Source organism: Dermacentor variabilis, chromosome 4, assembly GCF_050947875.1.
Source record: "Dermacentor variabilis isolate Ectoservices chromosome 4, ASM5094787v1, whole genome shotgun sequence".
Taxonomy (NCBI): Eukaryota; Metazoa; Arthropoda; class Arachnida; order Ixodida; family Ixodidae; genus Dermacentor; species Dermacentor variabilis.
In genome coordinates, this window is record NC_134571.1 from 100,979,781 (window position 1) to 101,006,480 (window position 26,700).

A 26,700-nucleotide genomic window follows, 5' to 3' on the forward strand; every position below is an offset into this window, starting at 1 on the left:
AGCAAGGACAGGAAGAATATCCGCTCTGAGGACCCCACGGCTTATAGGACGCTTATCGCTCAAAAAGAATGGTCAAAGAAAGCAAGGTCCGTTGATAATCTAATGACTCACTAGCGAAAAATTAATTTGTTGTGGGTATATGGTGAAGCGATGCTGACCGTAAAATAGACGCACACGTTGCTCTTTCGTATCTTATGCTCTAAATAAGCGGATTTCCAGCTCCTACATCGCTAACCGCCACGATATATCTGCGGCTGTGGATCAAAGTGCTACGAACGCCCAATGATAGCTCACGTGATTTGTTCCTTTCACGAAGAAAGATGTTGCGTCGTCTTGTAGCCAAGAACAGAGTGCCTTCGGCTGTTTGCATTGAGGTAAGTGAAAGCAAACCGAGCTGCGTGTGCGGTATGCAAGTTAAGCACACCCCAGCCGAGGTATCTCGAGTGTTACGGAGTTATAGCGAATACCAAGGGATCGCTTTTAACCGTGCTCGAAAGCTGCCCTCAAGGGGGCTCGAGCCATGCAGCCGCACATGTGCCGTGCCGAGACAAGTGCGAGTTCTCGCGAGCACTTTAATGTGTCCCTGTCCACCAAGTAGAATTATAGCACGGTGATTCAAATGTCCGCCGGAGACACGGCATAGATACTGAAAGGGAGTTGCTGGAAGACATAAGTCATAATAGGGATGGAGAGCTTCCGCGTTAGAACGAATTGTTAGCACTTTCGAGACCGCACATAGAAGGGTGAGGAGGAGAAAGAAGTGGAGGGGGCAAGTGAGGCGTCAAGGGGTGTGGAGAAAAAGAAATACACACGAGGCTCGCGCGGGTGCTTGCCAGGGCGAGTAGTTGGGCACTTGGTTATCTAGCATGAGGGACAAGTTTCATGTATCGAGGCAACGTAACTTCTCCAATAAAATATGAGAAAAAAAGAAACATGTCTGGCCAGTAAGCCTAAAGCGTCAAAAGGGGGCCGACTAGGGCATTACTTTCGTGTGAAATAATAAATCTGATATCCTCCTCCTCATCTTGTTAAGTGACTATATAGAGAAATGGGAACAGGTTTAGTGCCAACTAGGATTTCCCGCAACGTAACCAGGCGACAGAAGAGGCTGGAGTTAAATACTTCCAAGCGTTGTGAAACAGTCGATAAATGACGTTGGTAGATAAATGCGTCTCTTTCGAAGTTACAATATTAATCTTACTTTCATTTTCAGTACATAGCAGCTGCATCGTTTACTATACGCTTGTAAAGATCCACCAATATTTATTTTTTTCGTAGCTTTATTTCGGCTTCCTTATGTTTAGCAAATTCTGTCATTGTTTATACTGCCAACATAACAGCGTTACAGCAAACCCTTCCGCTGTTCAGCCGCTTCTGTTTGATAACTCACTCCTCTTCCGCTTTCCTTTCGCCCAATTCTGAAAATAGGACGCCCGGAAGTTAATCGAATCAGGGTCCCCGAGAAAGAGATATAACCGCACTCTGTCTTGGTTACCCCTCTTTTATACGTGTTCTTTTTTTTTCCTTTCCCTTTTGTGAAACGTTGCGTGGAAGTATACCTGACTGAAGCACCTCCGCAGAGAAAGAAATAACCGAAAAAGAAAGAAACGTTTGTGAAATGGCGAGGCAGCAAAGGGACGGCGAAAGACGACGCGTTGGTGGCGGTATAGACGAGTACAGACGAGCGCTTCTCCCGCAACAAAAGCACAATATCGGAAAGCGCGCTCTCTCTCAATCAGGCGCGCGCGAGCACGGATGTGAGGGCAGCCGCTGCAATGGCGGTACAGCGACAGGGGGCTCTTTTGATAAACGCGATCTCGTTTGCGCCGGCTTCGGGCTTCTGCTGAGGCACACCGGCCGCGGCGGCGACCGCTCATAAATATTCCGCTCGGCCTAGGATCAACGAGGACCGGGTAAGGGGGACTGGGTCCGCGTTGACGATGATTGTGGTGGGCAGGGGTGGAGAAAGGCGAGTGGAAGGAGTTTCGATGGTTCTCGTCGCACCTTTGCCCAAACCACTCGGTAGACGTACGCGTATACATAAACGCGCGCTCTCCCACCTCGCCGCCAACTCTGGCCAGAGGCCGGCGTGCTTCCGCATTGGAGATACGATGGTCTCGAGAATATCGCAAGGAGCTACATAATGGCGGTCGTCATCGCCCTGTAAGCCTCGTACCGTGCTTGTTACGCGATATGACCGTCTACGACGCATTTATACGGCGCGGCCTCGCGAAGTTACGACCCGGTAGTTTGTGTGTACTGGCGACTGATGGCTGCACCGCCGTCAGTCGACCTTGCCTCGTGTTGTGCAGCGCAGCCTGCTTGTCAGGTGCGCACGGAGGTAGTATAAGTGGGCAAGCCAGTGCTCTAGCCGACTTTGCAGCTGACGCCGAAAGGGCTGCTAGAGATACTGCTGTCATTGGAGAAATACGGTGGTTGCCACTACTACTACTACTACTACTACTACTACTACTACTACTACTACTACTACTACTACTACTACTACTACTACTACTACTACTACTACTACTACTACTACATTCGTTTTCGTTTCTTTCCATTTTGTTCATAGCTGTCACTGAAGAATTGAGAGAAGACGAGAGGAGGAGGGAGGGGGGAAACGCGGAAATAGTAGGCTCGAAGAGAAGATAAAGCGAAGCGAGAGGGGTCGATGTGTTCATTTACGGCGCTGGCGCTATATTCGGGACATGAAGAACGTTGTCGTTCTGTGCGACATGAGCTGAACAGTGTGCGCAGGCAACCGACTAGTGCTTTTTCCAAACGTCGAGGTTTCTGCTCAGTTTGTACGAGGCTGCCTCGCCAGGTGCACTTGAGTAACGATGCACACCCGAATTGCCAAAGCTTCCCGCTATAACAGCTACAGGCACTTGGCCTACATACCATATAGGCGGCACCCTGGCGGAGCAACTGCCTGGAGTCTTCGCAGTGCTGTGCTCACCTGCAGATAAAATTTTCTTTCTTTTTTCTTCCAGTTTCTGTAAGCCGCTGCGATGACGCTAGTCGAAGTACCGGGGCTTAAAGCGAAAGCCCTAATACTGACGATATTTTTCCTTCTTTTCTGTTCACCTTAAATATGAAAGAAAATAGGGAGCAGGCGATAAAAAACTTAGTGGAGCTAGTGTAAGGAAAACGAACGAACGATGAATTCACAGAAGACTTAAGGCTTGTAAGCCGTAACAATTCTCCATCTCGACGTCGGACAAGAGTAGTAGACGCCTCCATTGAACAAGAAGTGCGCCTTTCGAGTGAATCGACTTTGAGCTTTCGTTGTTCCTATCTGTATTTATTTGTTTGTTTTATTTATATGGCTTTTCAAGATTGAGGGAGTGCTGGACGAACGAGGGCGTGATTGGGGATAGTTTCTCCAGCAGCAGGCAGGCTTTGGACGGAAGGACTCGATGAAAATTTGACGTACCGGCCGTTTTGCCAGGTCGTCACTGATAGAGCTAAATGTACAGACTGTGATAGGTGTGGGCGTGAATCGACGCCCGTCTTGAGCCAAGAGTCCAGGCAACGTGCAGCGGACAATTTGTTCGAAAGGAGTGCACGTCGTTAACAGTATTCACATTTAAAAAAAAACTTAAATGAAGCAGCCACCGACACCTACCAGTAGTGATGGCTACTCATTTTCACTTAGTCTTTCAAGAAAAAAAGAAAAGAAAGAACGTTGAGGAACACATCTTCAAATTTTGGAACACCAGGTGGTGATCGGAAAGCTTTTCGCGCTTTTTTAATCACGAGTGTCTCCAGGCCGGCGATTTTCTTAACTTTCGGAAAATATGTTGTGGCGTACTTGTTCCAGCCCACCCTTCACAACTGTCGCAGTGAGCTAACATTCACGTCAAATAAGCGCGAGTTTGACACTTGTGCTTACACTTAAATCAACATACATGCAACAGTAATTATACATACAGCGATCTCGTTCCCTTGTCCTTATCTTCCCGCTCCGCCCACCCCCCAGTGTACTGTATCAGACCAGATGCAACCTGGTTAACCTCCTCATGTTTTCTTGTCTCTTTCTATCTCTCTTGCTTCTGGGAGCTGTCTACAACGCAAGAGTGATCAATTCTAGCAGTGTGGATTTCACTGCTTGTCAGTCCGAGTGCCTTATTGCGTGCACTTACCTCTTCCCAACGCCGTATAGTTTCGCTCGGAAAACTCGCCAGGACTGAAAGAAAGCTGTAGGCGATGAGATATAACAAAACAGGATACAACTGTGAAAGTTGCCTCCACTTTTAGCGTTCATATATACACATATATATAAAGTACAACTGACACAAGAACGGGAGCGACAACTTTTAATTAAAGTGTCCCGTCTCGGCACCTATTCGTTATTTTGCTATTACGTTTCCTCTTCCGCCTGCCGTGTGTTTTAGATGTCGCCTCGTTGAAAGCTTACAACTCCAATTTTGTGGCCTGTGACAGCACTTTGCGAAGCCTTGTCTTTCCCGCTGAACGAAAAAATATAAGTATATCTCATGGACAGCGAGAGTTTAAAACCAGTGTTATTTTTTTTTCTTTTTTGTTTGTGTGTGTATTTGGGGTGTCACAAAAAGAGACGGTTCGTCTGCAGCATAGTGTGCGTTAGGACGATGCTTGAACCATTTCTTTTTTCTGCGACCCCAAGTTGACAACTTGCCAAAATTCAGAGCGTGAAATCATAAAACTTGTCAGCAAGAGGAGGATGAGGAATAAACTTTATTTTAGTACAGCAGGTTTATGAGACTATAGGCCTCTGTATACATAGATGACGGCCTCGAGCCCTTGGGCCCTGGCCGCATCTTCGGCCTGCTGGATGGTCTTAAGTTCTTCTTCCGGTGCAGAGCTGAGCCAACGGGGTCTCTCACCCATCTCCGGTCTTGCGTGTTTTATTCTGTGTGGGTGTCCGATGACAAGCCCAAACCATGTGTTGTAGGCCCGCCCTTTCGTGACAGAATCTAAATCTATCCGTGTAAAGGTCCAGGCAGTAGCGGTGATAGGCCACCAGGTTTGAGTACGTATCTGCTTGTAAGAGGAGTCATGCCGTCTCTTGCCGCCTGCTGCCGGGGGGGAAACGGGCCCTTCCCAGTTTATGGTGTTTGGTGATCTCGTTAAGACTAGTCATCCGGTCTCTCTCCGTTCCCAGCATTTGCGGGTGACCTGCTCTGTCCGTCAGTTCTGGAGCGAGGTTGTGCGCTATTTCTTTCCCTGGAAGGAAGAAGTGTGCGAGCGCCCACCTAATGTAAACATCTCGATCTTGTCAGCAAGATTCCCACTATTTCGCGCCCATTAAAAGTTATACAAGTCATTCACAGCGGCGCTTAAATAATTTCTTGTTGTGGCCTCAAAACAAGGCTTCATATTGATCTTGAGTTCAAAACATAGCTTCTTTTTAGAATCACTTGCTTCGCTTCGTACTCTTACCTAACGTGCATTCCACTTCTTGCGCCGGACTCAATTCGCCTAATTGCTACATTATTGTAGCTATTGCTACATTACTGTTACATTATAGTATAACTATAACCATACTATTATAGTATAGCTACATCATTACTCACTAAACTACTCTCTCGTGCACCGTAGGGTTTACCGTGAACGCTGCTTTGTGAGGTAATGCGCCTATTAACGTTCCTATTTGTTACTATCAGATACTTTTGATCATGGCTTGCTCCCTTATTTACAATTATTGTCACTTTGCCATGTTATGCAGCGTACATTGAAATAAGGCTTTCGACATGAGCCCAATTCGTATCCGTTACCTCAAGCCAATTAACTGGGGAGGAAATTGCGTCCGAATTCAAAAGTTTTCGTTCGTAATTGCTATTTACCATTAGTCTGCCGCCGTCGTTAATTGTATGCCCAGCATCAGAATTGGTCGAATTTTTCTCTTGCAAAAACTTCTAGCCTAAGAGCTCATTGAGAATACGGGCCTATAGATTCATACGACCCTGTGGTTATCTCATCAAGTTTTGCAGCCTCTGGAAAAGAACGTTTGTTGATAAAATACTGAGCCAATTACAAGAACACTCAAAGGTCTGCTGCATGTCTTAGCGCGTATAGGTTACATCACTGGACTAATAACGCTCTTGAAATATCTTTTCTATGTGTTCTTGCTGTCTTTTTTTTTTTTTGATTTGCCAGATATGTGGCATTATATTGTGTTTTGAGCTGGCGCAGGTGTTATGTCTCTCCTTCGGTTCTTTGCTTGTGTTTCTCGCTTTATTGCTTCTCTAAGAGTGAAAGAAAAAAGTTACTGGTAACGCAATTAGTTGGAGTGTTAGTCCCAGGAAAATGTCATTTCATGTTGTGTAATAAAGAAGGTATTGTCATCAACTTTCTTGCTTTATTTTTGACGATTAAGGTAAGCGTAGCCTTGATATATATATATATATATATATATATATATATATATATATATATATATATATATATATATATATATATATATATATATATTGTGTGTGTGTGCGCGCGCGAACAGCGATCCACAATGTACGTATCCCGCCAGAAATGCCTCTCAGCGTCGAGTCGGTGGATGCACCGAAAGCGGCCGCACCGAAAAGCAGCGCGCCTCCCTACACACACCGCATATAGCGGTCCCCGGGACCAGGCCGCCGCCACCCGTACACGCCTGCGTAAGCCCCATGTTTGCTCACGCGCATTGTATATTGTGCAAACAACGCTGCCTGCGCGCAGAATGCTTTGTAGCGGCTACCGTTTACCTTTGTCGTGGCCGTACAATTTGTAAATGCCGCGCTATAAAAGTGCGACCACGCGCATGCCGCTGCTTCCGATATCAGGCGCGGTTTTTTGCGTCAGTTGCGCGCATGCCTACAACGGTGCTATGCTGCATACTATTACGTATCATGAATGCGTGCCTGCGTGCAGGCTGTTTGTATTGCTGCTTGCGCAGCGAGCAGCGGCGCAATAAAATTGCTCGCGGTGCGTGCATGAAAGTTACTTCTTTGTCCAGCGTTTCCCTCGTCCTAAGCCTTTATTTCTTTTTTCTTTGCGTTGCGCGATCGAATATATATTGGTCTCTAGGCGCTGCGACGCTCGGCGCTTTCCCCTATGTGCTTCAGCTCCGAACTTTTGGTTCCTTTACAAGAGCGCAGCTTTCAATAGCGATGCAATAAGTCTATGCCGCCGCAAGCTGCATGTATAGAGTTCTCTTCTCTTTGCATCATAATAACGCCGGTTCGAGGACAGGGACAGTGTTCCGCTCGGGCGTAAGATTGGAATTCGAGGGATGGGATATTATCGGCACTTAGCACGATAAGACGAAGATGTAAAGCCGCGAAACAACGTGAAATAAAAGAGAGAGAGAGAGAGAGAGAGAGAGAGAGAGAGAGAGAGAGAGAGAGAGAGAGAGAGAGAAGAGGTAGATGTTGAAAGGAAGACAACTGCGTTTTTTTTTTTTTTCAAACACTGCCGCGAAGTGGTTAGCCGAACCTCACCCCCTCCCCCCCGCCCTCCCACCACGCCACCCCAACCCCATTTTCACTGATTGTGAGAGAAAAGATGAAATTGCCGTTCCCTCTGGTGTGCCTCATAACAAGATCGTTGTTTTTGGTGCGTAAAAATCAAGAACGTTTATTCGCTGCTCTCAATTTCTGTGGCTTCCCTTGTGTAATATGCCGTCTTCGGGTGTTCTCGTCAATCGAATAAACTCACAAGTTATGCCCGCTGTTGTGACTATACCTCTCAAGCATTTCACCTTTGCTGCTGAACATAGCTCGACGCAAATACTTGCTTATAACGCTAAGTATTACTTCTGCGAATGACGTTATATATATATAAAGCAATAATTCATGTGTTCAAACGGGCAGTACTGCCCGCTTGAACACAAAATGCCCCTGTAAACCACGAGAGCTTTGTGACTCTAATTTACCGCCTGGTTAGCGAAGCGCGTATCGTTGTTGTGTTTGTTCAACGGCACACAAATGGAATACATTCCGTGAATGGAACTTTTCCACGGGCACTGAACTGGAGCTGGGACCTATCCAGAAGGAAATTAAGAGTTTTCGCCGCGAGCGCTCACCGCGACAAGGACGAGTATAACACAAACTGGCGAATGCGCAAAAAAAAGAAAAAGAAAAAAAAGGCGCCTACGTAGCAGTCTCTGAACGAAACATTATTCCCTTAACCGGATCGCCTAACGAGCCGGACGGAGGTCCGTTCGCAACCCCGTCGCCGCATATACATCCGGGCCTTCTCGTTATGGTGGCGCTCCTTCCTTAGCGCGCGTGCTTGTGGCTCCTGTTTACGTCTAACACCGTGCACGTGCCGTTCCACTTGCGAGAAGCAAACAGACGACGGGTCAACTTCTGCTTCCCGCCGTGCGACGCGGTGATCACGGTCTCGCTCACGAGAGCTGCGATCGAAGAACGGCTGCGCCCGATAAGCATCTTTCGTTCGAGCTCGCCTCCTTTCCGGACCCGCTAGAGAGAGCGCCCCCTGGGGGACTCGTTCTACGGCACTAGTCACGTAAACGCTTCCGGGCACGCGCTCGATTACGATCGCATTTGCGTTCATTGAGAAAGCGGGAACTCTCGGAGCGATAGGTCGTAACCACAACAATAATCAACGAGGTTTCGTTTTCAAGGGAATACGATCGCCGTTCCTGAAGCCAATGGGCGTATGAATCGTTTTGCCGTGCAAAGTGCCTCCAGTGTTATGAGCTGTTGTCGTCGTTAAGTGCCGTATACTCATTTAGTACCTAATGGTGTCGCCAGCTTCCGTGTTTAATTTTGCAATTATTGTCGCGAGAAAGGCACGGCACTCTGGGCCAACTGCTTTAGCTCAAGGGCACGACGACACGAAAAGTGCTTTCGGTTCGCCTAATGGGGCACGCATCCATGTATGGCTTTGTCAGAGTTCCTCGGAACTTTTAGCTATGTATGCTCTGCGCGGAATCAAAACGACTGCCACACCATTGCACAAGATAGGAACTTCATAAGATGTATCAGTGCAAAGAGGAGCGGGGAGTGATGTAGGGATGCCCACAATTGTGCCTCCGGGTAATAATTGACCCAAGTGAAAAACAAGAAAGAAAGAAACATCCTAGATGACTGTTGAGTAACGGCATTAAATGACGCATTCAGCTCCTTTTGCGGCAGTGTATAGCCTGCGTTTCCTTAACAGGCCGGCCACACTTACTTTTGCCCTATACAAAGCATGTGCTTGGGGTGGCGCGTGGTCTGGTCGCGCTTACACGAAGAAAAGAAAACATAAAAAAAAATAGAAGGCATACCTCTCAAGAAGTTACTCCTGTCGCTTTTCAACAATTCGCGTAAGGACTGATATCATTGCACCAATCTGGCGACCCCATTAAGTGCTCGGAGGTGAGTGGAACCGGGTGAACAGCTCGCTGCGGCGACAGGTTTTCACAGAACTTCTTTCCGCGATGACGATTTCCCCGTTTCCGAAAGTGAGCGAGAGGGGAGAACGTCGTAGCGCCGAGCGTCCCCCCATGTGCATATCTTTCTTGGCAGTGGCTGCTCTTTTGAAGAAGGAAATAAAATAAAATAATGGTCATGAAATGGAACGAACTCTACCGATAATGGCTACGCTCTGCCAAAATGGGGGGACATATTCTACCCAGCCCTCCCCGCGCTGCGTAAAATTACGGGGCCACGCGTTGCGTGGCCCCGTAATTTTTATCTCGCGCGCTACGCCGATGTCGCATTTCATTTCGTTCCAGCGTTTTTGATACACATTTGCTCAAAGTATAGGCGTTGTATTTCTCACGTGGCGCCATTTCTTGCTTAGTTGTTTTTGTTATGGTGGTCTTATGAGGCCGATAGAGACTGTGAGAAAGAAAGAAAGAAAGAAAGAAAGAAAGAAAGAAAGAAAGAAAGAAAGAAAGAAAGAAAGAAAGAAAGAAAGAAAGAAAGAAAGAAAGAAAGAAAGACCTCACTCTATCATAAGAATTCATCGCGAGGGCACATCTTGTCGATGGTGCAAGGTGACTGTTACTTGCTTCGTTCTTTTTTCAATATCATTCATCTCTCAAATTCATCTTAATGAGATTGGCTGCCGTTCAACGTCATTATTTAACCACGTACCCGATGGCCCAGCCAGCGTTCACAGATACTGTGAGCCAAACAGCAAAGATGTTGAGATTTAGCAATTCATACCCTAATTGCGAGCCTCACCCACTTAAGTTCGTAATAAAGTTAAACTTTATCGGTTCAGTGTACGAGAATCATGTCAAGGAAACGAGAATTTCTGCCAAGGAATATCTTCTTTCTCTTTTTTTAGTTTCTCTCTTTTCTTTCATTTTTCTTCCTTTATTTAACCTTGGATTGATTTGGGAGTAGAATCTCTCTTTGAAGATTACATCTTCCTTTCTTTTCAGGTTTTTTTTTTTTTTTGCTTTAGAAAGTAAAGTCGAAGCTTTTAAACGGAACTGTGCACCGGTTTTTAACCTTTTTCAGCCGATATGATGAAGATCTTGCCTTTGGCGTACGCGCCACGAACCGCTTTCCCGGTTACCTAAGACGAATTTGGACATCGAAAAAAAAAAATAAGGAAATCAAGACCGACACATTGATTTCGATATTATCTGCAGGAGGGCGTAATAGAGCATTCCTTGCAGGCTTTCACTCCTTTATATATCGCTGATGTGCCCACCACATCTTTGTTTCCGGAACCGTTAGTCCACAGCCTCTTCAAAAAGTTTAGGAGCCACTGCACTAGATGACAAACACTGCTCAAGGACTGCAGCTGGGCTTTGTGGCGGGGCATGCATGACTGTGAAGCTCAAAGAAATGAATTAAGTCTGAATTAAGGTTCCACAGGTGTTCCGGTACGTGACCTAATAACAGCTTTTTTTTCATGTGAACTCGTGGTGTCGAAGTTCATGACAAATGAACTGTCAGAACAAGTCCTTGCAGTATGAACCGCTGTACTTTGTCCGTATGCGTGTGCTGTCTTAGGGCGCGCACCATTCGTGCCCTGATCCGAGCTCTGGTCTCTTTTCCTCCAGGGTGTACCAGCGTACTGTCCTGCCCGCCCAGCTGTGTCTGAATCCGTAGTCGAAGCCACGGAATAAGGCGGAGGCCAAATGAAGAGCCACACCGTGCGTAGCCGGGGCGTTCATCCATGAATCGGCTCTACAGCGTCCTCAGCAACTTCCAGCAGCAACCTGTCACCAGCCACCGAATACTGGTTAGTCTCTGCACTTCTTCCGAGATGTCTTTGCCGATGGAAATTGTTTTCTTATAAGGGCACATGGAGGTGACATGTTTGCTTAGTTTTCTTGTCCTTATTTGTTTGTTTGCGTGTCCTCATTTTTTTTTAGTTTGCTTCTTTATTTTATTATTTCTTGTTACTTGCTATTGTAATACTCGATGGAATTGGCATCAACGCAGAAATTTAAAGCTTTTCCGAACGACAGCACTTTTGTTTTCTCCATTACAAAGTTGGCAAGACAACCACGGACAGGCTGCTTGCGTCCCCGAATTGGGCCAGAAATTGCACCGAACCGTCTTTCAGAAGACAGAGGGTACAAGATGAAGTACACACACACACACACAAAAAAAAAACGTTACAAATGACGTGAGAAAGCTGTAGCATAAAACTGCTTTCCTGTTTCTTTTTTTTTTTCTAGAGCAAAAGGAAGTCACAAGATTTAAAAGAGAGAGAGAGAGAAAACACATGATGCGTCTACCGTTACTGTGAGACCACTCATTCTAAGACCATGAGAAGCTAATTATTTCTCTCTGCATATTTTCTAGCTAATAAGGAGAAAATTCTAATGAAAGTAGATTTGGTCGACCAGTAATGCATTAGCTAGACTACATGATCCAATATTTTTGAGAAACTTATAACCGACTAACGCATAAATCAGTGAATACTTTCATTGTCCATACGATAATTTGACATAACGCTTATTAGCGTTATCTCAAGTGACAGCAAGAAGGCTGATGAATTTGGACAAAAATTATCGTTAGAATAACTAAGCGATAAACGCTAGACTTCCAGACTTTCATTCCGTTTCTTTTTTCCTTATTGGGATTTAACCTTGTTTGCGGGTTTCTTTGTTTGTTTGCAAGTACCGCCACCTTAGCAGCACAGTTTAAAAGAATGCTACTGCAGAAATTTACAGTAAGGACTGGGAAAGAAGTGCTAAAACCCCGGCCTACATTGCAGCATACACGGTCAATCTAGTACTCTATTTGCATATCTAATCAGTATCGCCGTTTAATGAAAACATTGCGGAAATCTGTCCAGAAAAGTGCCGGGACGTATACCCGTGCAACGGGGTGAAGCGCAATTGCGATTCATGGCCCTCAGCGCTATAAGATCTTCCACGTTACGTCCATTAGCTCTTCGGCAAAGACGTCGGCCTTGTTTCGCCCCTCAACGCCGATGCGTCTCGCCCATTCCTTCACGAAGAGGATATGGAAAGATATTGCGGAAGAGCACGGCGAAGGTACGTTCCAGGTAATTTCCAACGCGGTGAAATTTGCAAAAGGCCTATACCGTCCAGGATTATATAACACCGCTTTCTTTTCCACGATGACTCATTGCGGGGAGGAACCATCTCAGGGAAAGCCGCTGAAGCGGGACCCGTGCGTCTCCTTGTATACTGTTGAAGAACGAGTTCGCTCGTTTTTCGTTACGAATGCCAAAGCGCGAGATGCCCATCGCGTTCCGGGATAACCCCCAAGGCTACAATAAAACTGGTCATGGTGGTTCAACTGGTGGCATTTGAATAACTGCCGCCCAATTCATTTCCACGTCGTTTGAATTTCATTACGCATGCAGCTGGTTCTGTGCCGACGACCGCGAGCGAGAAAGGTGTGTATACGAAGAATAACCCGCGGGAATACCTCGTTCCTCTTATTGTCTCGAGGAACAGAGGGGCACTGTGAAACGTTATGAAAAAAAGGAAAGGAAAAGGAAAGAAATGAATATCACCTGACACGCCAAAGCGACAAGCAATATATAGTAGGAGGTTACAGGGCAGAAACCTAAGAGGAAGATGAAGCTACGAAAGCTGCCAGTCTCTTGGCACTAGAGCCTCAGCTATAGAGCCGTTGCGTTTAGAGTGGTGACAGTAAGCACCGTATTCACGAAGTGTTACGTGATCTTAAAAAGCACCTTAACCCCCCCCCCCCTCCTCTTCTTATGATTCATAAAGAACACTGGAAAAGCTCTAGTACCAGTCAAACAACAATAAACTTCTGCGCACCACTATAATAGGCTTCCTTCCAATCGGAAAAGTTATCTCGATTCAACGCACTGTGGGAATCGACGCTACGGGAAGTACCTTGCAGACAGCTATTCAGCATTGTTTGGGGTTCTGCAAAACGTTACGAGGTAGGCCAACATGTTTGTGTAAGGCTAGCAGTAGTGTACGCGTATACTTCGGGAGGACTGACTGTTGGGCTAGTGGGACATGCAATAAAATTATGATAGATAAGCGCAAATATAATAACCGGCACAAAGAACAAAGTACACAAGGCCGGGTGCGACAAAGGCGGACAAAGTGGACAAGAGCCCGTCCTTGTCCACTTTGTTCTTAACGTCCGCTATTCATGTGCTCTAATCTACGATGGTTATGGCAGTAGTGCGCGCGACGCGATAACTTTTGAAGATACGGTCACTTTTGAGAGGTTTTGCGTGACTAGCGACTGACGCGTCGGCGTTGACGAACGACACAATCCTCCTGACACACTGAAAATCATGGTGTCCTGTAGCACAGGACCAAGGAAGCTGTCGCCCGCTGACACCAACGCTTTCGGTGCAGTAGTGGAGCGAAATTCTCGCGAAAGTGATTGTATCCTCGAAAGCGAATATACGGCCGGGAATAGCACCTTTGCACGTAGCAACAGACGCGCGCGGTCCTGCAGATCAGTCAGTTTGTGAGAAAGACAGGTGATGCATTCCCGGTTAGTGAACGCTCCGCGAAGTGGCTTTTACCGAGGACCATGCGATTGCCAGCCAATCCGTCATAGTGGGTATGCGCCACTCATTCAGGGAAATCAAGTCGACGCGTATACAGCGCCCAATGCGAGCATTATCCGCCTGCTTGCGCAAAGTGGCCATGGTGTAATCAGGCCACGGTCACTTTGCGCAAGAGAGGAATAATACATTGCCAACATTGCGTTTTTCATAGTGAGTGTCACTCACTTGCTTATGCGTTAACGTAACTTACATCTAAAATTACCCGTGTAATAAATATCACGAGGGAACAAAAAAACATTGACAGTCACTTAGCATACGCCAAAGAGGGTGATGGCGAAAGCCTGCACGCTCGAGAGACAGTCATTAAATTACTTGACATTCTTATTCGAATGCGTTGTTACTTCTTATCTTCTCCTACCAAAGGTCGTGGGTTAGAGTGCCTTAATTGACCCTGCATTAATGAACTGTGCCTTAATTAACCTCGCCTTAATTAACACCAAAATTCGATTTCAATCAAAATGTGGGGGTTCGACTTCCACCGAAGATCGTGGGTTCGAGTGCCTGAATCAACTCTACATTAATTAACTGTGCCTTTCTCTTTTTCTTTTTTTGCATTGTGAGCGGCATCGGAGCCAGCTGTGGAAGAAGGCCATGATGAGCGCGCGAGAAGTGACACGAGCGCGTGTCTGCGCGAGACGAGCTCACATGACTTTCTGTACCGCACGCCATGTTTTCAAGGTCACTATATGATGAGGCATTCAAGGCTTTCGCCTTCATCTAGCGGCCACAGTATAGCGATTAGAACACTCGTTTTCAAAGCATGAGATCGTTCTTTGAGTCTTAGGTACAGAATAGCCGTTTTGTAGGCACGTTTTTGGCATCCAGAATCGCATAAAAAATACATCTTCTGACCCCCACTGATGAATCTGGGGAATTCTTCTCGCCATTAAAATTACAGCACCAAGTGATGCGAAGTGCCGCGGCAGGATGGAAGGAACAGAGCCAGCGAGGAGTCAAGATGTTACTGTGGTCAAGAGCTGGGTATTCACAAGTGCCAAGCTCGTGATTTCTGTGATACATATACTTGTTCTAACTGCAGGGTGTGAGCTTACCGAAGCTTGTACGGACTTTAGAACAAATATATTAATGTTGTTGAAATATATATAGGTCAAATATCTTTCCCATAGGTGAAAAGAAAAAATGCTAAAGAAACGTGTGCAGCCCAGCCTATGCCGCTCAGTTTGCCGTACATTCAGTGCGATAGCTACAGGCTAAATGAACTGAAATCTTGTCCTTTCGACCGGATACACGGTCATGCGGATACACGCGAAAGGCTACAAATCCAGAGGGTCGATTAACATTGGGTTTGAGGTCCACACTGTCCTTGAGGTACCCACGATGCGAGTCCTGGGTTTGTGGCTTCAGAGCGACGGGAGAGCAGCACAGACGCTCAAAACCATCAAATCCACAACTCATAACATAGCCCAAATGATACGTCGAGTGACGTATCGAAAGGTGGGCATGCTAGGATACGATTCCCTGAGGCTCGTACAGGCCTTAGGGCCAAACAATGAAATCTTCCTTACCTCAGTAAGGAAGCCTTCATTGCAGTGAGGCTACCTTATGTCACTCTGAAAGCTTCCTTACTTAGGGGCCCTCGGTGAAGGCTTCATTGGTGCTTCCTCAGCATAAGGTAGCTCCAAACCTACCTTCATGCGTCCTTACGCCGCTCTTTGCTCTGAACGAGCGCTTCACCTCACTGCTTAACCACGTGACGTTTGCTCGCGCATGCGCGCTGTCGCCCACCTGCGGAGAAGCGCGAGCACAGTACGTCTTACCAGGCATATTCGTTTCAGTCACGCGTGCAGCACGGAAGCGTTGCTAGGCGTTGCTAGGCGTTGCACGACGCCGGCGTGCCAGCGTTGCTGGAGCACATCAAGTTTTGCACTGTAATGCGCTACTTTTTAAAATTTAGTAAACAAAACTAGAAGAACGCGTCCACGCTTCTCTGTATTAGCTCTTCAATCGAAAGATTGTGCGACGATAGAACATTTTTTTATTGAATTATGGTGTTCGCGTAAAGCTTTAAGAGATAATCTTGAACCCAGGCATGCGGCAACCGCTCGTTACGTGAGGACGAGTGAAGGGAGCTTTCAGAGTACGCTTGCTTCCTCCATCGGTCCTTCGCTCTAAGGAGGCTTCACGTAAGGTTAGGAAGCGCTCGAAGGAAAGGAACGTCTCATTGTTTGGGCCTTAGTAATTAGTCGAGTTACGTATGGCTTACCTCACCAAATCCTGAACAGGGAAGAGGAAAGGCAGGCCATCACAAAATTCGAACCGCTTTCAAGGCGGCTCTCGGCCTGCCTAAATGTACCTCCACGAAGCGCATGCTAGCTTTGGGAGTACATAATGCTTTCGATGAAACCAGGCAGGCCACTTTGATGCGACAAAGGGAACGCCACGGATTCACAAAAACTGGTAGGGCAATATTGGCTCGACTCAATGTCCCGGCATACCCCATTTATCTCACCGAACAGGTCGTTCCTATCCCTCCTTCGGTGGTATCCTAAATTACAGTAGGTACAATTCTCAAGAACATGCATGCAACATGTTGTTGCATGAACATGCAACAAGGAAAGGCGCAAAGCACGCGCACACTATATTCAATCGGCGTACTCTAATAACCCTAGGTACTATACGTACTACACGGACGCAGCTGTGTATGCAGAGGCGTCCTATCAAAATCCCATCAATCTAAATGCCAAAAACATCCTTGCTCATCAGCGCTGAGTCCGCAGAAAATACCCGTCGCCTAACCCAAACCTTGGCTGGGAAGAGGCCGCCGATTGGCGCAAGATACAGACTGGGGTGTTCCCCCATCTAAAATTGCTAAACCCACTCCCTGTAGGGCCAACTGCCCTGTCCTTCCGACTTTCATCATCATCATCATCATCATCATCATGGTTAAGCCCACTGCAGGGCAAAGGCCTCTCCCATACTTCTCCAACTACCCCTGTCATGTACTAATTGTGGCCATGTTGTCCCTGCAAACTTCTTAATCTCATCCGCCCACCTAACTTTCTGCCGCCCTCTGCTACGCTTCCCTTCCCTTGGAATCCATTCGGTAACTCTTAATGACCATCGGTTATCTTCCCTCCTCATTACGTGTCCTGCCCACGCCCATATCTTTTTCTTGATTTCAATTAAGATATCATTAACTCGCGTTTGCTCCCTAACCAAATCTGCCTTCCGACTTTACTTCATTGCAATTACTCGTCCTTTTCCTTGGAGTTTAGTCATTTGAAGAGGTCAAAGACCACGTAGTTAGTAAAGCATAGACAGGCGCGGTGCAAGAAGTAAAAGAAGGGCAAGCAAAGCGTCTCGAACGCAACCCATTGTGAACAAATTTCGAACGTCAACCATGAAAAAAGTAGCGTTGACGTTATGTCTGTCAACTGTAAGCAACATGTTGTTTTGTTGCTGATAACTTTGGGTTCTGCGTACTCGCTTTCTTTGCTAGTAAGGCAACAAAGAAAAGCATACTTTATTCAGCCGCGACGAAGACCTTGTGAAACTGAAATGCTAAAAATACATTGTACGATCAGTACATTTCATTTTGTAAGAATAAGATGTCTTCATTTTATTTCCGAGCACAAAGGAAACCTTTCGCGGCCATCCATGTTTTCTGCGTTTCATTGATTAAAATCCCTCTCTCCCTGCCTCTTACATAATAATCCAGGTCCCCTGCATACATCGCGAATGCACGTAATTATCTACGAGTACTATTTTAGTACCTTGGCAACATTCCCTCACTCGAGAAAAGAAGATGAAACAGCGACAAGGCGCCAATCAAACTGTTAAGCCAATTTTTCACTTAGCACGTTTTCTTTTTTTTTTCTGTAATGTCCTCAAAATCCATGCTAACTCAGCGCAGGTCTGAGTAGGGCACCCTTTAACGGTATCTGTACAGTTTCGCCGTGATTATGCGCGTATGCATCGCGCGTTTCCACTTCACGGCCGAGAGCATTCATTTAGATTAAATCCAAGGCCTGGTCCTTTCGTCGGCGGATCGTCTCATGCGAAGGGCTACCGTTCAGTTTTTCACTGAAGCACCGCCAGCCACAACCAGCGCCTTAAAGAGATTTGTGCTCGCGATCCCGCTGCCGCGGTTCCACCGCGAACGCAGCTTCAGATCGGCACGCTCGACTGACGCACGAGGCCAGAAAAAAAAAAAGAAAAAGAAAACGAGACAAAAGCAGACAGAAGGGAAACGCGAACTCGAGCAACAAAACTGAAAAGATCCCATGGCGGAGGCAAAAGCGTACAGTTATACCGTTTGTCTCGACGATATCATACTCTCCCTCGATGGGGCAATGGGTTCCCAAAGACCCCTCAGTGCTTGGAATACCCAAGTTGGCCTTTGGCGGCTTCTGTCGCCGTGCTCGACCCTTCGAGAAGATCGCTTCCAGACCCTGGTCACGCGCTTCTGCGGCCTCGCACGGTAGTCAGCCAGCAGTTTGTTCGCAGCTGCGTGTTTCTCTCCACGGGACGGGCGATGCTCGGTGCGGCGTGAGCACGGCTCGACGTGTTTCCCCACGCAATGTGTCTCATTCGCAGCGCTTCCTTTCGGTTCTGTGAGCTGCCTCTTGCCTTCTTTCGCGTCTTTCCTTTCTTGCCATTTCACAACGCGATGCTATAGGCTTCTGTGCATACTGATTACTGGTCCTAGTTTGTGGGCGTGTCTTGTTCCTTTGCTCATTGCGAGGTAGCTTGAATTACTAGTGTAAGTCGGGCGGAAGGAGGGTGTCGTAATCAATGCAGAACTTGTAAGTGATACAAGTGATCTTTTACGACCGACCGACCGACCGACCGACCGACCGAGTGAGTGAGTGAGTGAGTGAGTGAGTGAGTGAGTGAGTGAGTGAGTGAGTGAGTGAGTGAGTGAGTGAGTGAGTGAGTGAGTGAGTGAGTGAGTGAGTGAGTGAGTGAGTGAGTGAGTGAGTGAGTGAGTGAGTGAGTGAGTGAGTGAGTGAGTGAGTGAGTGAGTGAGTGAGTGAGTGAGTGAGTGAGTGAGTGAGTGAGTGAGTGAGTGAGTGAGTGAGTGAGTGAGTGAGTGAGTGAGTGAGTGAGTGAGTGAGTGAGTGAGTGAGTGAGTGAGTGAGTGAGTGAGTGAGTGAGTGAGTGAGTGAGTGAGTGAGTGAGTGAGTGAGTGAGTGAGTGAGTGAGTGAGTGAGTGAGTGAGTGAGTGAGTGAGTGAGTGAGTGAGTGAGTGAGTGAGTGAGTGAGTGAGTGAGTGAGTGAGTGAGTGAGTGAGTGAGTGAGTGAGTGAGTGAGTGAGTGAGTGAGTGAGTGAGTGAGTGAGTGAGTGAGTGAGTGAGTGAGTGAGTGAGCGAGCGAGCGAGCGAGCGAGCAAGCGAGCTGGGCAGTCATTCGCTTAGCAGGAAGTCATTAAGTCATATACGGTCAGTCGATGAGCGAAATTACTATAATACAGAAAATCGCTAAGGAAGCTGATAAAGCTTCCGAACAAGCATCTTTGTGTATGGTTGGCTTCCTTTATAAGGCACGCCTACTCCTTGTCTTTGAGCGTGTACGTATGAAGGCTATATTGGGCGGCGCATTCGTGTTTCGTGGAGCCGGAGCTGCTTAAACCACATCAAAGGAATAAATAAATCCGGACAACTTTCGCTATGAACCCAGTTACTGCGAGTAGTCAAGTTCTCCAAAGGTTCACTTAATCGGGGCTTACTAGCGCCGACTGCTACCGATACATGTAGCTGTTGAAGTAGACGCAACTACAGCGTACATTGCGCCTGGCAAACTACTGTAGTTAACTTATTGCGTCTTACTCTCTTTCTATTTGTCTCTGGTAGTGGGTAAAGAAAAGACAAATGAAACTAATCTCGATATTGGAATTTGGGGGCAGCTCTCCTGGTTCTTCATCAACACGAGAAGCTTAGCGCAGAACAAGAAACAGACCTCGTCGAGCAACAGTACGGCTTAAAATCGATGTACTCACCCCGCCACGCTTGACGGGGCCAGTTTTGTTCCCCCTCTCTATTATTGCCTTTTTATCGCCAAGCATCTAGGGAAGGACGATGGAGCGTTAAATGGCACTCTAAAATTGGGGTCCGAGAACGGCTCCGATATTGCTTCCGCGTTAAACCTTGCGCAGTAGCAGTGACAATCAGCGAAAGCGAACTCCGAAAAACCATTTGTCTCTTCCAACTGCTGCAGACGTTGCACTACCGTACCAGCACTGGTACATTTGGCGGTGACGTTCATCGGTCCTCCGCCTTTTATAAAGCGTCGTGTAAAGCTTCACGTTCCCTGAACTTGTCTCGAGTCAAACCAAACTGCAAGTGAAGTTGTAAGGTTGCACTTGCGTGGCGTGCGCACTCACTCGCCCCCCCCCCAGTGGCGTAGCCAGAATTTTTTTCGTGAAGGGGAGGGGCGAGCGACAAACTGCTTGGTCTGCGGTTGCCCTGATCCGTCATTTGGAATAATATCTTCCATTTTTACACTTCCTCATCTTCCTTTCTGAAAAGCAGTAAAGGTTTGCGCCCCTTGTGGTGGCATATTTGTCAGCCTGCTCCTTCGTATCCCTTTTTCGCTGTAATATAAATGTTCTGAAGTGGACAAATGTGATGTATTAATTTTCAGCTTACAAAAGGTTGCTGAGAACTGAAATAATAATAATAATAATAATAATAATAATAATAATAATAATAATAATAATAATAATAATAATAATAATAATTCTCGACAAGTCGCTTAACTGTACAGTTCACTAGCACGCCAGCTAACAATCTTAGAATAAAGCGAAGAATCAATCCAATCTGAAATTCCTTCTTTTTTTGTGATAGGAACTATGCAGACACGTCATGAGAATTTCCGCCCTTGCCGCCGCCGGGATGTTCTTTATAAAGTACGAGTGCGATAAGCGCGAATCGCCTGCACGGCGTATGGTGCGGTTTCGAGGGTGAGCCGAGAAAAGGATGGTGGCTTGAGGCACGCAGTCTTCCTGTGCACTCATTGTTGCAGGTCACGTGATCGAGTGCACGCCAAGGTCGATCCAAATGGGTGATGAAGCCTTGGCCGAAAGGTGGTCCAGAATCAATCGTAAACGACATGAGCATGGGGGCAGCTATTGAAGCACGACTGTGTGAGGAGGGAACAAACTGAGAAAGGGAAAACCATTTCTTAGTTAGACGAAGAGAGAGTGTGATTTCATTCAATGAAAATAAAAATTTCTAATCAGTGTTACGCATGTATCGCGAGGAAAAAAAAGACAACTCTCTTTTCCTTTATCATTGAGAATAAATATGTCTTTTTCAGCACCCGATAAAAATAAAGAGACGTGACGTTCACATTGCTATCAGCTGCAATGCAATGCAGCTCTTGAAGTGTGCAGAAAGGCGCGCTCGTGAAGTCTACCTCCTGCTAAATGATCCCCTCAGACGTTTTGTTGTTTTTGCTCGTCAACGGTTGCCTGAATTCTGGTGGCACGGTGTTGGCGAACTCTGTTTCATCGTTATTCTACTTGTTCAGTCATACGTAGTGAGCTACGACCACCAGATAATAGTTTAGCTGCCTTTGTGCGGCTGCGCTGCCCGACGGGGTTGGTGTCCGACGATGTGACCAGCATTAAAGACCCAAGTCTTTCTTCGGTGCGCGAAGGAACGATGTCTTGAGCATGGTAAACCCGTACGACTGAAATGTTCGTGAGTGTTCCCGCGAGATATGTCCAGCTGTGCTTTCTCTCGTATTGGTAAATAGCCCCCGAAATATTGCGACATATTGTAATTCGATAACAAGGACGCGAGCGACATTCAATGGCGCGAACGGTGCAGATATTACGTGCGCGGAGCCGAGCACCCTGACAAATCCTGACATGTATTTCACAGCTGATACTGCACGTAGCAACTCCCTAAAGCAAATTGCTCTCTAGCAGACAAATATAGGCTTTATAATTTTTATAGATTTCTCCACATTGCGTGTAAGGGAGGCGTTTCTGCAGGGAACTGGCGGAAGTTATTGATGAGATAACGTTCAAGTAACGGTCGCCCGTGGACTTTTCTGTATATATGTGAAAGCGTAAATACTGACTTCGACGCACGTTGTTTATTTTCTTATTAGTGCCAACCGGAAGGGACCAACACATGAAACAAGTTTAGGTTAGTGGAGTTGAGTAAAAGTTCACGTCTTTATGCCCGCTTTCATACTTGCCAACATGCGACTCCGACTGACCACAGAACAGCAATAAACCGCTTTATTGCATTTGACTTTTTGCCTTTACGGTGCTTCGCTTAGCTGATAAGCAACATCCTGTCACTCAGAAGGGTGGTTTGCTGGGCGAGTTGGTGAGAGGTTCTTGACTTAGGCAGCGCGAATTAACATGGATAATTTTAAATGTCTTAAAAAAATTTGGTCACTACCGATCCATGTATGAACGGTCTGGCTTTTTAGAAAGGCACACCGAAACTATTACAGCGTTCACTGCAAGCGCTCATCAACTTTCTACCTTCCCACTATAGCGTAAGAAATTAAAAAAAATGTATTTCACAGGTATGCGTGTTATGAGCATACGCTTCCAGCGTTATTCGCCGCGTCGCCATATATTGTTCCCGTAGGCTTTTACGATCGGCCAGCGAGGGTTCTAACCATGATCAGCAAGCTGCAACGAATCGTTTCGTGAAGCCAACAATGCGCCCCTTCGGATAGCGCTACGACACCAGTAAGGCTGGACACGTTTGGTGGACTGAGTATTGTTAGCTAGTTCGCTGTCGCCTGCACGGACCAATTGGAGTAAGGAAAGTCCTGGAAAAGGGTGTCCTACGGAGCTCCCCCACGATCTCCGGTAATCGTCACGATCGTTTGACATACACGGCAGCTAACGACGCAGTCAGCTCTGGAATCAAGACGCACCAGCTTGAGTCAAGCGTGAGAACCCCTGTCTACGAGGCCCCACTCCGTTCGGTGTGTTCAGTGAAACAAAAGTGCGGAAGTGAGTGTGCACGTGACCCCTCGGCCTCAAAGGCTGGTCGGTCCTTCGACGACATTGAACGCTCCGACTGGACGAAGGTTGAATGGCAGGAAGGACAAGGGGGTTGTTTTAAGCAGCCGTTTCTGCTGCTGTGCGTGCTTCGTTTTCAGCCATGCTAGACTGATGAGATGTAATGTTCTCCGCCCTTCATGTAGATATTGTAAATAAGTGCCGTATTCCTAGTTCTCGACGAAAACAAGTTCCTCCCTTCAACAACGTCCTTAGCGTGGATGAGTCGGACGACGGCATGGGCCAACTACCCCTTTTGACATGCCCTAGCCCAACTCTTACAAGGCATTTCCTGTGGATCTCCACGATAATTATTATCACTTCAGGTAGGGAGGGAGGGAGGGAGGGAGGGAAGTCAACGTCCACAGATTACGATTGATAATGCGCGGCAAGAAAGCTTTGTAAATATATCCAGCCATTTTTTTACACTCGCGCTATTTTTGACAACTTCTCATAAGAGTGTTTTGATTGCAATCTTTCGTAAAGCAACAGCAAGGCACATGCAAATATGTAAATGGCTGTGGCATTTCCGCGAGCTCACAGGCTGAAAGATTGAAATGATAAATGGGTGAATATGATAATAAAATATAATATCGGTTGCATTTATTACGGACAAAGCGAAAGGAGGGCAAAGTACTAAAGAGTGCACCAGAACCAGCACACAGTACAAAATATACAAATAGTACCGAAGGTGATATGTTATCTATAACAAGACCTAGCATATAGTCGATGCTTCCACCGCATTGTGACACTGCTAGGCTAACAAGATATGTCACATCTTCTTCCTTCTTCCTTTTTCTTTAAAGTAGAGAAAATATAACCACAACGACACCTAAGTGCAAGACGTCTTTTTGTTTACCTTTGTTTTACCTCTACACCGTAATTCTATACCCCTCTTCAAAGTGCTGTCCAATCCTAGGAAATAGAGGGGGGAGGGGAATGGTACGCGCAGTTCGCCGCCCCTTATAACCGTTACACATTACAAATGGCGCTGGAGCAGGCGAACTTCGGTAAAGTCTCTCTCCAAAGCCACAAGCAGAAGGGATCTAGGACTACTCGGGAATGCGTAGCCGTAATTCAAAAGGCAGCCTGCGAGTGCGGTGTACTTAAAGTGTCCCGACTTCTAAGATTCGCTGACATTCAGCGAATCCGCTACAGCCTTGGGCTCCCGCGCACTCCTCGAAGCTCTACATTTGTTCTTCGTTCCGTTTCTTTTTTTCTCTGGGAGGATTGTTATCTGTGGGGATTATGTGCGCACTTAAACAGTCCAGCTAGCTATCCCACTACCGGGATAAAGCTAATGTTTCTGGGACGCTTTTCCCAACCGAAATCTACGCAGACCCCGTGTCCCCTCAGCGCCTGCTTTGTGTGAGAGGGTGAAACTGCTGCAGTGCGCACTTTGTCTTCTCTCTCGTCTTTCTTCGTGCCGTTCTTTCTTCGTGCTCCAGTGCAGAGCAGTTTGTTCCCGACTTGGAGCCTGCTCAGCAAATAAGCCTTCCTGTCTTTCCGGCGTCTTATTCGCTCTTTCTCTAATCGCAGCCCTTGCTCCACTATAGTAGATATTTCCCTGTTTCTCTCTCCCTATTCTATTAAGGAAGCCTTTCTCTGTGAACTTCACCTGGTTTCGTGACCGTGGCTACGGCCTGGCTGTTCTCTTGCCGAATAGGCCAGCCAATCACAGCGGAGCGTGTGGCACTGGGTTCCTTTCGCCACCACTAGATGGCGCTTGTCTCTGCGCATCCGCGGAGAATATGAATATGTCTACCCAGCTGTCGGTTGTGGGCTCAGGGCCGTGGCTTCAGAACCAGTGGGCAGCTGAGGCTATTAGAGACGACGCAAGGTGCAAGAGCCATTCAAGAGACAGCCTTTACATCCTGAAGCCCCATACCAACTGGAATACTTCCTGATCGCCGCTCCTCGCGCTCCGGCCCCAGGCTTGTTGCGCATGGCGCGGGTGCATAAGTCAGGAACAGATGGTGGTGATGGTGGCACAGCGGCGCAGCCATGCAGCCGCCATCGCCATGCAGTTCAGGCTCCTGTGGACTCTTTGAAGCCCTTAAAAAATTAAATTATGGGGTTTTACGTGCCAAAACCACTTTCTGATTATGAGGCACGCCGTATAGTGGAGGACTCCGGCAATTTTGACCACCTGGGGTTCTTTAACGTGCACCTAAATCTAACTACACGGGTGTTTTCACATTTCGCCTCCATCGTTGAAGCTCTTACGTTCAGGGATAGCAGGAGGAAAGTAAACATATCTGCAATAGAGATTAGTGAGAGGCGTTTGGACGTTTGGTGGCAGAAAAGTCGGGAGACTACAAACGGAGGTGTACAAAAACGAAGTTCCCTGTAGTGGTGCAGAAAGTTTGATGCAGGGATCGAATTGTTTGTGTGCGTTGTTTTCTTGTTTTTTTTTCTTTCAAAAATATAGGCAGGACATAAGGCAAATTAAGAACAAGAATCTGGTGGCGCAACCCACCACCCCGTTTCAAAAGGGACGCTCATAGCATCCATCCATTTGGGGCAGTGGCTCGCAGGCCGCGTGGGAGAAATAAAAAAGAAACAAAGAACCAGAAAGCTCGCGTTTGCGCATCTGCGGCAGCGCGGTAATGAGGCAGCAAATGCTTCTTGCGGATAGAATGGATTCGAATTGCGCTACGTACGTATGCGCATGCTGCCTCTGGAACCATGATGCGTTCAAGGTGTCAGTCGTATACTCGCTAGTATAGACAACTCCGCTTACAAAAGACTCCTTATAGTTTGTGTACGCCTATCCGCGCGCGTGTGCGTGCGTGCGTGTGTGTGTGTGTGTGTGCGCGCGCACTCTTATTTCAACTCTTTATGCACTCAAACAAAGCTTTGCTGTATAAAGGTTCCAACTCATTGGATCTGCAGCATTCTTTTCTTTCTCCTTGTACATCCCCCTCTCCTACTTCCCAGTTAGTGTAGCAAACTGGAATTTGAATTCTGTGATTTTACGCAATAATTTTCACCACCAGGGTACCTTTAACGTGCCCCCACTGCACGGGGCACGAGCATTTTTACATTTCGCTTTCATCGAAATGCGGTCGCCGCGGCCGGGATTTGATCCCGCGACCTCGTGCTTAGCAGCACAACACCGTAGCCGCTAAGCCACCACGGCGGGTCAAATTGGAATTTATGTCCTCTTTAACATGTTAAACAGAACATAGGACAAAGGCAGGGATGCATCCCTGCCTTTCTCCTTTCTTTCATTTCTCTCTATAAAGTTTGCTGCTTTCCCTTTAATACGACCCCATTTGTTTTTCGCCGGTTCTGTGTGCGCATTTGGGCTCCATGAATTAATTTTGTTCTCTTTCTAAAATTTTTGTTTACCCGTAGTCTACATCCACCTATGCATCGGGCAATAAAGCCGCGCGGAAGGAGCTACCAGCATCTCGATTAGTGCCCCAAGCGTCTCTGTTCCCGCCGAATTATTTTTCTTATTCTTTATTGCTTCGTTAACCGGGGCTGAAAAACAAAAACGAGTGTTTGGGTCCAACGCTCATGAAAAATGACGCCTACTGGAAAGGAACGACCTCGTATATTGCACTTGCCTCAACGTGACCGTGCTTAAATGAGGGCCTACGTTGGTGCGCGTGGGAAGGGGCAGGGGGGGGAGGGATAAGGAAAGTGTGTGTGCGCTCACGCATGCGTGTGTGTCAAATATAGTAGCATTTATTCATACGTGTGCCCATTGGTGCGTTAAT

At 46.9% G+C, this 26,700-nt stretch overlaps 1 protein-coding gene across 5 annotated transcripts in view; it reads left to right on the forward strand.

Moving 5' to 3' along the window:
• The window catches only part of LOC142579574 (dopamine receptor 1-like), a 533,834-nt gene that overhangs the window by 501,134 nt on the left and 6,000 nt on the right, over positions 1-26,700 (forward strand). For all 5 annotated transcript variants that reach the window (XM_075689927.1, XM_075689926.1, XM_075689931.1 and 2 more), the window contains one exon: positions 10,991-11,172. In XM_075689927.1, the coding sequence (XP_075546042.1) occupies positions 11,107-11,172 (66 nt within the window). In that variant the 5' untranslated portion in view covers positions 10,991-11,106. The remainder of the gene's footprint in view (positions 1-10,990; positions 11,173-26,700) is intronic.